The following is an 11,468-nucleotide window of genomic DNA, read 5'->3' on the forward strand; positions in this document are numbered from 1 at the left end:
TCAGGCTATATAGATAAAACTGATGACTCCTTTAGTGAAGATCTTAAGAATATTCTTTGATGATTACATACACTACCAGTCATAAGTTTGGACATACCTTCTCATTCAATGGTTTTTATTTAATTATTATATACATTTTAGATGAGCACTGAAGACATCAAAACTATAAAAGAATACATATGGAACTATGCTGTAAACAAAAAAGTGGTAATCTTTTACAACTCAAATAATCTAATACCTGATATAATATGCAGAATTGTTCTTTCAAATAATGGAAAATATAAGCTTAATATCAACATTGGTTGCTGATTTAAATACAGTAAAAATAGTGACATTTTACAATCAGTATGAATTACCATTTAGAAAAGTTTTAATTTTTTCTACTGTCAATGTGTAAATTCATTATTTGTGGTATCCTGTGACTTTACTACTTAACAAAACAAGGAACAGCTGTAAAAGAACAGCAAATTGTTCAAACAATTATAGTTTAAACCATTGAAAAATGTTTATTTCTTAGATTATATAGATGCAACCATTTGTACTGTATTCCCTATCTGCTGTGGTATTAGAATTCTAAAGTCTATGCACTAAATTGTGCCCTAAAAATATTCCACTGTGGAACAAACACGTTTCATCCTCTTGGCATGTGCACACTAGTTCTCAGTGATGCAAAAGGTCATTCATTTGTAACCTGTTACTTATGAAAAAGGGATTTGGAGCAAAATAGAGACGTATAAAAGGTATAAAGACTCATCCACAACAGAACGGCCCCTTTCATAAGTTGCACTATTGGATTACCAATACTAAGGTATTCAGTGCTCTTAGAGACTATTTATATTAAGCAAAACATACAACACAATAGAAACACTCAATCCCTTTGGTACAGGTAAATGTACTTTGTTACACTACTGTAATTTTCTGTTAAAAATCCTGGAATGTGTCACATTTGATAGATGCAAGCACTACAAATGTCTATTCACTGCTCACTAGACGGTGAGCTATTGAGTGTATGTGATATAGGGAGTGGTGGATGAGGGAGGGACTTTGGGTAAAGCTCTATTGTTTACTGTCAGAATTGATTTTCAGCCATATTTAAGTCTTAATTCCACTGTATAATTTAGTATTTGCTTCACTGTAATAACAGAATGCCCCTCTGCTTGCAGTTACAGCCACACTTAGTTTTTGCTAAATAAAATGCACAGAAGTGGGCGCACTCTGGGACTGTGGGACAGGCACAGCTTTAATTACCCAGCCCAAGACAGGAATTCATTTCAAAACAAATCAATACCACACCAAGTCACTTATTTATTTGTGACAATATTTCTCGAAAGGAAATAATGAGCTGGCAGATGCCCGGAGGCATAACTATCAAAGATCCCTCCCTGATGATCATTTCAGCTATAGGAGATGAGGATGAAGAGACTCTATCATTCATTTTTAATGTCAACTCAATACTTTAAAGTGGAGTGGCATGATTGTGATACATTTTTTTGGTGTAGTTGAGGACATGCTGAATATTGACAGCTGGCTCGATGAAGACAGGCAGTATAGATCATCTTAAATGTCGCCTTGTTTAATTGCTTCTGTCTGATAGTAGTTATGCCCATGACTTTTATGTTATGGGTTTAACTGCCTTGGTAACTTTCAATTTAAAGGGTAAAAAGGGGCTTTTAGAGTTCTGAGCTCCTTCTTCAGTATGATCCTAATGCAGATTCTTTACACAATGACAGGGCTAACATTTAGCTTCTTGCATAACTGCAAATTAAATGTAGGGTTTTGAAAATTGAAAATGCCCGTATTATTTTACAAATAACGGGACTCAAAGCGCTTTATATAACCCTAACTGTATGCCAAAATGCAAACTAAAGCTTGCGGCATGGTACTGTGTTTGTACTGCACTGCAGAGCTTTGTAGATGCATGTCGAACTGTTGTAGCTGCCTGCTGCCATGTGGGGGCAGCGTCAAAAATACGGAACACAGTGGTCATTCGTCCATCATTTTCAGGCGAAAATCCCCGAAGTAGCAACCATATTAATTTTATTATTTATATATATATATTTTAGGGTCTTATAAACCCTCCTCACACACTGTACAACACCGCATAGCAACACTATGTGCAGCCATCAGACGTCTATGTGAGATGGACAAGGAGAGATGCTGAATGCTGCTAAAACAGGAGACAGAGGAGACTGATGCTACGGTCGCTGAGCCAATCAGATCCCAGTGCTGTACAACACAAAACTAATGTGGATTAAACATTCTTTTAATATGTTTTAGTTATTATTTTTCTTATATATTTTTATATTATTTTAAATTTTGTAGGATAGGAAATGCTTATTTTACCGCAAAAATAATGTAGTGAGAACTGGTAGCAGAACTGGTAGCTATGACTTAACCCTCGTGTTGTCCTGCGGGTCAAAATCGACCCATTTTGAAGTTAGAAAATGTGTATGTGTGTGTGTGTGTGTGGGGGGGGGGGGGGGGGGGGTATCTTCGCAGTGAAACTTTTGATGTCCACATTTTCAACATTTTTGGGAAATCTTTGAACATGTTTTGGTGAAAAAAAAGAAATATTAAAACTGCTTCTTAAGAACATTTGCAAAAAAAAAAAAAAAAATCAACCAAAATCCAGTGAAATTCGCTGGATTTTGGCTGATTTCTTTGTGAATGTTCTTAAAGAAAACATTAGAAATTTTACTGATATATATGTAATCATATTAGATATTTTTATGATTTCTTTGAATTTCTTGCCACATTTGGGGGATTTTTCTTTTTTTAAATACAACTTTTAAAGGAAACTTTTAAGGAATTACTGGAATTTTCTTCCTGAAGGTTTTGCTAATTTTCAGAAATTTGGGAAATTTTTTTGCTGAATTTTTGGATTTTTTTTAGACAAGGAAACAATATTGTTTGGTGCAGGTAAATGAGGACAACAGGAGGGTTCACTGTTGCGCTGCAGTGCACCATGGGAGTTCAGGGCGTTGGGGGTTTAAATGCCATTATTGCGTTTTATGTTAGTGTTACGGTGTTTGTGTTTTATTGTGTTTTGTAGTTTAGCCGGCCTAGTTAGTTTAGTTACGTGTTATGTTGTGAGAACCGTGAGTGTGAAATGCGGTGTGTTTGATGATTTAATGCCACATTTTCTGTATTTCTGGTCTCTGTGTGTCAAAATAAAAAAATCTGCTGGTTGCAGACTGCATTAAAAAGTAGATATCTTTCACCCAGCATCTTTCTTCAATGCAGCTCGTCACAATAATAAATACATACAAATACCTATACACCGCAAAATCCTGCGATATAGCAAAAAATATGAGATACGAAATGCAATTTAAAAACCCGTGATACAGCAAGACCGCGAAGAGGGAACTGCGATACACATGCATGCACACACCCCCACATACACACACAAGCATACACCCGTACACACACATGCACAGATACATGCACACACGCAAACAGGAACACACATTCATACACACACTGCACTACTGCAGTAGACTCTTTATTTATCTATCTACTAAATATTGCACTAACTGATGGTTCAGTGCACATATATTTATGTTGTAGGTTTGTATATATTGTATATATTAGTGTGTCTCTATATACTTAAATTGTCTTTTATGAAAGTGTTTTTATATTGTCTTATGGCTGAAACCGGGACCAGGGTCCAATTTCGTATTGTTTCATGTGCAAATGTGGAATGATATGACAATAAAGAACCTTTTGACCTTTGACCTTGACACGGTGAGGGACTACTGTACAACCGGAGATGTAGGCTGCTTGTGTTTGTTTTGCTTTTAGCCCTGCCACAGAAAAGACAGAAGTCATAGTTGAGTATAGTGGAGTTAAACCAAGTGAGAAAAATTAGAGAATAAATTTTGATTGATTGATTGATAAAAATAAGAGATCTGCATGCAAAGTTCAGTACACTGAAGGACCTTTAACTCCTTCTGATCCAAGCAAACCTTTCAACTAATCAGCATTCAAGATACACATAGCTTCATTGCTAATGGACAACACCCTGTTAGTTTATTGGAGGACTACACCCACTCCTGGTTTAATTCCCATAATCCTTCACTCTGCATATACAGACAGCAATACAAACGGACCCCAATTCAGGACCTTGAATCTACATAATCTCTGTAATTGTGCATTGAATAAAATGTTTAGCTTAACTATGTCAAAAAAGTAATATTACCCCTCCGACATGTTCTCATCTGCAGCATCTCTGCGTTCCTTCACCATCTTCCTCTTCCAAGCCTCCTTCCCCATCAGTCGGGCTCCTTCAGTCTGTCTGTCTGCTGCCATCCAACCACCACTCCTCTTCTTTGATCCTGACAGATGCTGCACCTTCGTCGGCCTGTGTCTCGGTTTCCTATCCACACCAGAGACTTTTAACTTCTGCTGCAGCCTGACCGTTATATCTGAGGTCATGCGTTTGACCTTCCTCCGCCTCTTGAGCGGCCTTCCTGGATTATTCTCAGCGATGGAGTCGGACTCTGGCCAGGACGGCTGCCTCGTCCTGACCGGGCCTCTCATCAGGGAGGACCACTGGTTGGTTGCAGTCATATCATCAGAGTCACTACAGTTGGTCACAGCGGCAGCGATGGCGGAGGAAGAGTTCACCCGGTATTCCTTAGCTTCATCCAAGCTGGACTCCGAGGCCTCGATCCAGCATCGTCTATGCTCCATCGGATAGAGGGAAGATTCGCGAAATCGCTTTCGGCCTCTGCGGCGGCGGATCTGCCGGCGCTGCTGCAGTGGACTCAGGACCATTTCCTCCCACAGCTCCCCCAGCTTACTCTGCTCTGAGGTCTGCTCCAGTGCAGACACCAGGTCCTGCACCAGCTCATCCATCATGATGCTGGAAACCAAGGGCACAACAGAGGAAACATTAGTGGTGTGGTGACAGACATTTAAGCTCTATGGTTAGTGGGACATCATAATAAAAGTGCATTAGCAGGGTGAATTTGTATAAAACCCAGAGCAATGACAAAAAAACACTGAAAAGTGAAGCCACTGATGAAGGGCCTAAAATTGCAAATCTGCTAATGATTTTAGATTTGGGCCTTTTGTGTACAACATTTTAAACACTGAGTCGATGTAAGCTGGACATCATGAAATGTAAATCAATCCTAACCATCGGAGGTTTTATAATAATAGTTGCACCATGGTATAAAAGCACTCAGTGTTTCTTGGTTTTCAGGTTGTTCATTCATTGGATTAGCCAAAGGTAACATTCCCATGTGGTTATCTGATATATTTACAACATGGAAGTTGAAATTCCAGAAAATCCACTGTTTTATTAAAGATTTCTTGATATCATTACATATCTGTCCATATCTGTTTATCCTTTTACAATTTAACACTGCAATGACCTAAGGAGGCGGTCGCTTGTACCACGAGTGGTTTTCTGTTGACAAGCAGAGAGCATTGTGGGAGTTTCAATAGCAGCTGGCCACCATGACAAAGACTGTTGAGGCAGTTAATGGTTTCCGATAAGAGCATTCAAGATGATCCTCAGTCTTCCAGGACAGGTGTTTTTATAATCGAGTGACTAATTTAACCATGCCATTTTTATGGTGCTGCCATATGTCAGTGGTTAAAAATAGTTCTATACATAGATAGAAAAATGTCTGCTAAGGAAACTACATTGTACCAAAGAAAGTCTCAAAAACACAGATTCGAACCTCTGAGGTTTCATACATGACTGAACATAAGGAACCAATCGTGTCAGCTTGCATAGTGCAGCTTTTTGCATCATTATTCTGCAGAATTGGGCTCATGCTCATCCATCCATTCTATATATACCACTTTATCCTCATTAGGGGTGTGTGGGGCTGGAGTCTATTCTAGCTGACTTGGGGCAACGGCATGGGACACCCTGGACAGGTCACCAGTCTGTCGCAGGGCTACACATAGAGACAAACAATCACACTCACAACAATTTAGAGATGCTAATTAACCTGAGCATGTTTTTGACTGTGGGAGGAAGTCGAAGAAAACACATGCATGCACAGGGAGAACATGTAACTCCATACAGAATGATCCCAGGCCTGGACACGAGCTGGGGATCTTCTAGCTGCGAGGCAACGGTGCTAACTACCACGCCACTGTGCAGCCCATGTTCAAGCATGTACAGTTAAACTACTCTAATATTACAAGCTTCTTTTGTGTAGCATAAAGAAGTTTTACAGTGTTTGAGCACAGACATCAACAGAATTAGACGTTTCTGATCTGCAGTTACGGGCCTCACCAACCTCCCCAGTGATTATTGTTCTCTCATGAATTGTTTGTTTTCCATCTGCTCTCTCTCCCCTTTAATCTCACCCCAACCAGCCGAGGCAGATGGCCGCCCTCCCTAAACCTCTCTATAGTTTTGTAAGGTCTTCACCTTGCTATGTAAAGTGTCTGGAGTGACTTGCAGAGTCCTGGGTGAGCTGGTTTGCTCGAGCTGGGGCGCATGGAGAAAGAGGTGGGGATCTATAGATACATCTAAGGCACTTTAAAGCAAGGTGTGATTCTTTTGTTGTAAAAAACAAAAACAAAAATATATAAATATGTAGCTTTGACACACAGAGTGAATCTGCAGCAATAAAATGCAACATCCACATCAATGCAGCAGTAATATTAGTCCAACAACATTAAAAACAGTAATAAAATACTGGAAAGGTTGTGTTTTTACTTTAAATACTCCAAATTGTGATGACAATTTGCACATTTGTATTTGAGCAAGGTTTTGAGAGAATATTTGTATAGCAATATTTACACAATACTTAGATCAACGATATGAATCTTAAACTATCGATGCCCTGCCATATTTTGTGAAGCAATCTAACACAACTGGGGCTTCTATGGCCTCCAACAAAAAGACTAGGTGGGACACAGTATGTGAGAGGCTTTATAGCTATGACGCAGCCTTTATATTGCGTTACATATGATTTAAACATCTGGTCCAGGCAGTCTTGATATTTTCAATCACACCTGCCTCCTTCTTTACCTCTGGATACAAGATTTCCCACATTAAGGTCAGGTATCAGTGGTGGAGGTGAGTTTTCAGAGGTTAAATCCAGGACCAGATAAAGACCCAACTAGAAAGAATCTCCTCCTAAAATCTGTTATTAGTGTATTAGGAAGATCACAGATGTCCAGCTATAACCCCTATCAGCTGTAAAAAAATACCATAAGTACACAACATTCAGCCATTCCTTTAAAGACAAAACACACCACCACAAAAAAATCAAATAGCCTAGTGTAGACTAGCTTCCCTGAATGCTCCTTTATGTGCAGCAGCATTAAAATAGTGAAGCTCATCCACACTGGACCTGCCAGGCTCCTCCTTATGTGATCACAGCCGTGTAGAAAATGACTGCTTGTCTGCTTGCTCCTCAGCAGCAACACGAGATTTACAGCATCTTTCTAACTGCTTCAGAAAGCGGCTGGAAGCTGAGCAACACCAGTGCAGCAAAAACAATAGCAGGCAGAGGCAGCAGAGTGTCTGCAGCTCAGTGTTACATAACAGCTACACGTGAACTCAGCACAAGGACGGACACACGTCTCTGAACGAGCAGCGAAACACGCCGTTTTTAGCAGCGTTTAACTCCGACACCGTGTCACTGAGGCGGTGAGCTCGGCAGATACCTGGATGCTAGGGAAGTCTGCGTTTGAACACTCACCAGTCGCAGCTTGTCTTGTTTTGTTTTCGCCACAGCTGGGACACCAGACGCACTTCCGCGCTGCGGTCCAATCATGTGGCTCCGCCTCGCTGTGACTCTGCTCCAAAACAGCCGCCACACCAGCCCCGTGTCCGGCCAGATAGCAAGTCAATGAGCCTGCTGCGAGGCAGATAACACCAGGAACTTCACCACTGACCACACGGATTACATTACTGTAGTAAACTGAGACAGTGCCGGCATAAACAATCATTTAATCACTTGTATAACTGTGCATTTTTGGTACTGCATCATATTGAGAGCTGAACAGATGAGCATTTTCATCAAAAGTAGTTTCATGTCAGTGGTGTTCTTAGGCCTCAGGCTTGTACTAAAATGCTGGATTAATGGGTTATGTTGAGCCTACAGTCAGAGTTTTCCAAGACATGAAGGTGGCTCTCTTATAACCTGCTACATCACCATGGTAACTGATGCTGCACACCTGTCCTGGTCCAGAGCAGGTTCTGTTCATGATTTGAGATTTAAATCAGAAGTAAGCCTTTCCCTTTTGCCAGCTCGTTTCCAGGCGATTCAGAGCCATGCGTTGGTAATGGTACTGAACAAAGCCTCAAGCAGTGTGTCTTGTATTGCCATGGGACCAGGTATGTATTCAGTTGGTGGTGCTGAAAATGCAGCTAACATGTGCTGCTAACATACCTGTCCATGTTTGTGATTGGTCACCTGGTACTACCACCAGCCTTTAAATTTCAACTTGCTCATAACTAGATTTAGAAATCCTGAATTGACTGTGTAAGCACTTAGTCCGACAGCGGTTTTTAGGTTAAGCAGTTTAGTTTAAGCCGGATAATGACAAGATTTCTTTGGTATTGGTTATTGATGATCAGAAATCATTGCAACATAGAATGTGACAATTTAATATAGATGTACCCACAAACAAAATGACCTTGCGCTGAGGACAGGCATGTGTTCTGCATGTGTACGTTCTGTATGGATACTGGATCGCGTGACCTAAATATGTAGCGGTTGGCGGAAATTGATGGGCCTCGGAAACACTCCCACAATTTAATCAACTGTTCCTTGTATCACTTCCAATGTATAAGTCCTGATAAGTTTGCAACGGTCGATTTGTAGTAGGATTGCATTCATGTGATCGTCAGCAGGCAGCTGGTGTAGTGTTCGCTTGTCATAGTTACAGTGATGCCGTGCCGCTATCTCGCAATAATACAGAAATCTTTAACAAACCCATGGATCCAGATTATGAGTCACATCACTGCCCAAATCTAATTAGTTAGTCACTGTGTCATTTCTGACCTTCCCTGAAAATTTCATCCAAATCTGTTGGTCTGCTTTGAGTAATGTGCACAGACAGACAAACATATGCCGATTGTCACATACCTCTTCCATGGAGTTTAGAAAGAGACAAAAACTATGACTCTGTTCATCTGTCACTCTGATCAGGCATTAAAGCCCCTCAAAAATAATATGACACAGTTGTTAAGAAGCATTGGGTCATTACTATGCTGTCAGTAACAGTCTCATCCGTTTACTGAAGTCAAAATATCTTTCTGTCATGTCAAAGGGTAAAATGTCTCTCCTGACCAGCACCTGCATAGAATAGAATAGAATAGAATAGAATAGAATAGAATAGAATAGAATAGAATAGAATAGAATAGAATAGAATCACTTTATTCATCCCCGAAGGGAAATTCAGTTGTCAGGGTTCTTATCTGTTTAATTTTGAATTGAATAGCCTGACTGCTGATGGCAAGAAAGTTTTCCTAAATCTTTCGGTCCTGCAGCGCAGGGATAGGAGCCGTCCACTGATGTTTCGTTGTTCATTGAGGCAGATGTGAAGTGGATGATCCATGTTTGTCAGAATGGCCTCCATCTTGCTCAGTTCCCGTCTCTCCACATCAGCCTCCAATGTGTTCAATGTGATTCCAACCACAGAACCAGCTTTTTTAATCAGTTTGTTCAGACACCTTGCATCTTTGTGTTGTATGCTGCCTCTCCAGCAGACTGCAGCATAAAACAGGACACTTGCTACCACAGACTGATAAAACATCTGCAGCATCTTACTGCAGATGTCTAGTGATCGAAGTCTTCTGAGGCAATAAAGTCGGCTCTGGCCCTTTTTGTAGATGAAGTCTACGTTTGTAGACCAGTCCAACTTATTATCAAGGTGGACACCTAAATATTTATATGATGTCACCATCTCGATGTCCACGCGACAAGTGTTCACTGGAAGAAGAGGGGGTTTGGATCTGCGGAAATCTATGATCATTTCCTTTGTCTTTGAGGCATTGAGTAGCAGGCAGTTTTTGTGACTCCAGTCACTGAAGGCACTTATCGGATCTCTGTATTCAGCTTCATGTCCATTTCTGATACATGCCACGATAGCAGTGTCATCAGAGTATTTCTGAATGTGGCAGGACTCAGTGTTGTATTTTAAGCCAGATGTATACAGAATGAACAGTAATGGAGCCAGGACTGTTCCTTGTGGAGCCCCAGTACTACTCATTAATGTCCCAGAAACACAGTTCCCCAGCCTGACAAACTGTGGCCTTCCTGTCAGGTAATCTGTGATCCATGAAACACAGGAAGGATCCACTCCCATCTCTGTGAGCTTGTCTTTGAGGATGGTGGGTTGGATGGAGTTGAATGCATTTGAAAAATCAAAGAACCTGATTCTCACAAACTCTAGGTTCCTCCAGATGAGACAGGGCACAGTGAAGCATGAAGAGGATGGCATCATCCACTCCAATGTGTTCTTTGTAAGCAAACTGCAAGGAATCTAGTTTGTCTTTGACCTCAAGCCTCAGTAGACGTAAAACCAGCCGCTCCAGAGTTTTCATGATGTGTGAGGTCAATAGAGCAATAGGTCTGTAGTCATTTAGTTCAGCCGGACATTTGATTTTTGGTACTGGTACAATACAGGATGTTTTGATGCATCACTACTCCTGAACTATTTAGAAGGTTGGTCACAGAAATTACTATATAATCAAACTTCTGAACGCAGTGCGGAACACTAGCTAAATAAAGCAAAGGTACGATAACTTTACTTTGCTTAAAGCATAGTGTCCAACATTTTATATTAATTACTCTGCCAAGGTACACAGCAGAGTTATGTGGCGATCGGTGTTGGTTTGTCTGTCTGTTTGTCTTTCTGTGTGCAACATTACTCAAAAACAAAACAACAGATTTGGATGAAATTTTCAGGGAAGGTCAGAAATAACAAAAGGACCACGTGATTACATTTTGGCAGTGATATGGCTTACAATCTGGATCCACGGATTTGTTAAAGATTTCTGTATCATTGCGAGATAGCAGCACGGCGTCACTGTAACCATGACAGTAAGTGAGCGCTACATCAGCTGCCTGCTGATGATCACATGATGGCAGTCCTACGACAAATCAACCCCTGCAGACTTATCGGGACTTTTTCATCAGAAATCACACAACTGAGCAGCCTTCGGAGTACTGCACTCTCTGAATGCTTTTCTTGTTTGACTCTGAACTAACTTGAAAATTGAGCAACTGTCAGTTTAAAATCCAAATATTTGTGGGCCTGGCTAAGCCACAGGTTCTTGTAGTATATTTCTATAAAATAAAATGTAAACTATGGTTACAGTGGCCAACATATAGTAGTGTTGCCGGTGAGATAAACATATCTCCAAACAGTCGATTTTTCATGAGCTCAGAATCAGCCTTATTTTCAGCTTTGTGACAATGCGTGCCAGCAAATCCAAGAGGGTTATTAAATAGTTTACTTTGCTTAAGAAATAGTAGAAGTTT

At 40.5% G+C, this 11,468-nt stretch overlaps 1 protein-coding gene across 3 annotated transcripts in view; it reads right to left on the reverse strand.

Annotated features, from left to right (window-relative positions):
• LOC110950561 (G patch domain-containing protein 2-like) overlaps positions 1 to 7,836 on the reverse strand; it is a 31,218-nt gene extending 23,382 nt beyond the window's left edge. Inside the window, exons 1-2 of one of the 3 annotated variants that reach the window (XM_051949036.1) lie at positions 7,642 to 7,836; positions 4,199 to 4,864 (exon numbers count right to left, since the gene is read on the reverse strand). In XM_051949036.1, coding sequence (XP_051804996.1) covers positions 4,199 to 4,864; positions 7,642 to 7,751 — 776 coding nt within the window. In that variant the 5' untranslated portion in view covers positions 7,752 to 7,836. The remainder of the gene's footprint in view (positions 1 to 4,198; positions 4,865 to 7,641) is intronic. The other 2 variants (XM_022193217.2, XM_051949043.1) reach the window with 2 other exon arrangements.
• Positions 7,837 to 11,468: the final 3,632 nt, after the last annotated feature.

The sequence above is a fragment of the Acanthochromis polyacanthus genome, chromosome 1 (assembly GCF_021347895.1).
Source record: "Acanthochromis polyacanthus isolate Apoly-LR-REF ecotype Palm Island chromosome 1, KAUST_Apoly_ChrSc, whole genome shotgun sequence".
In the NCBI taxonomy this organism is placed as follows: Eukaryota; Metazoa; Chordata; class Actinopteri; family Pomacentridae; genus Acanthochromis; species Acanthochromis polyacanthus.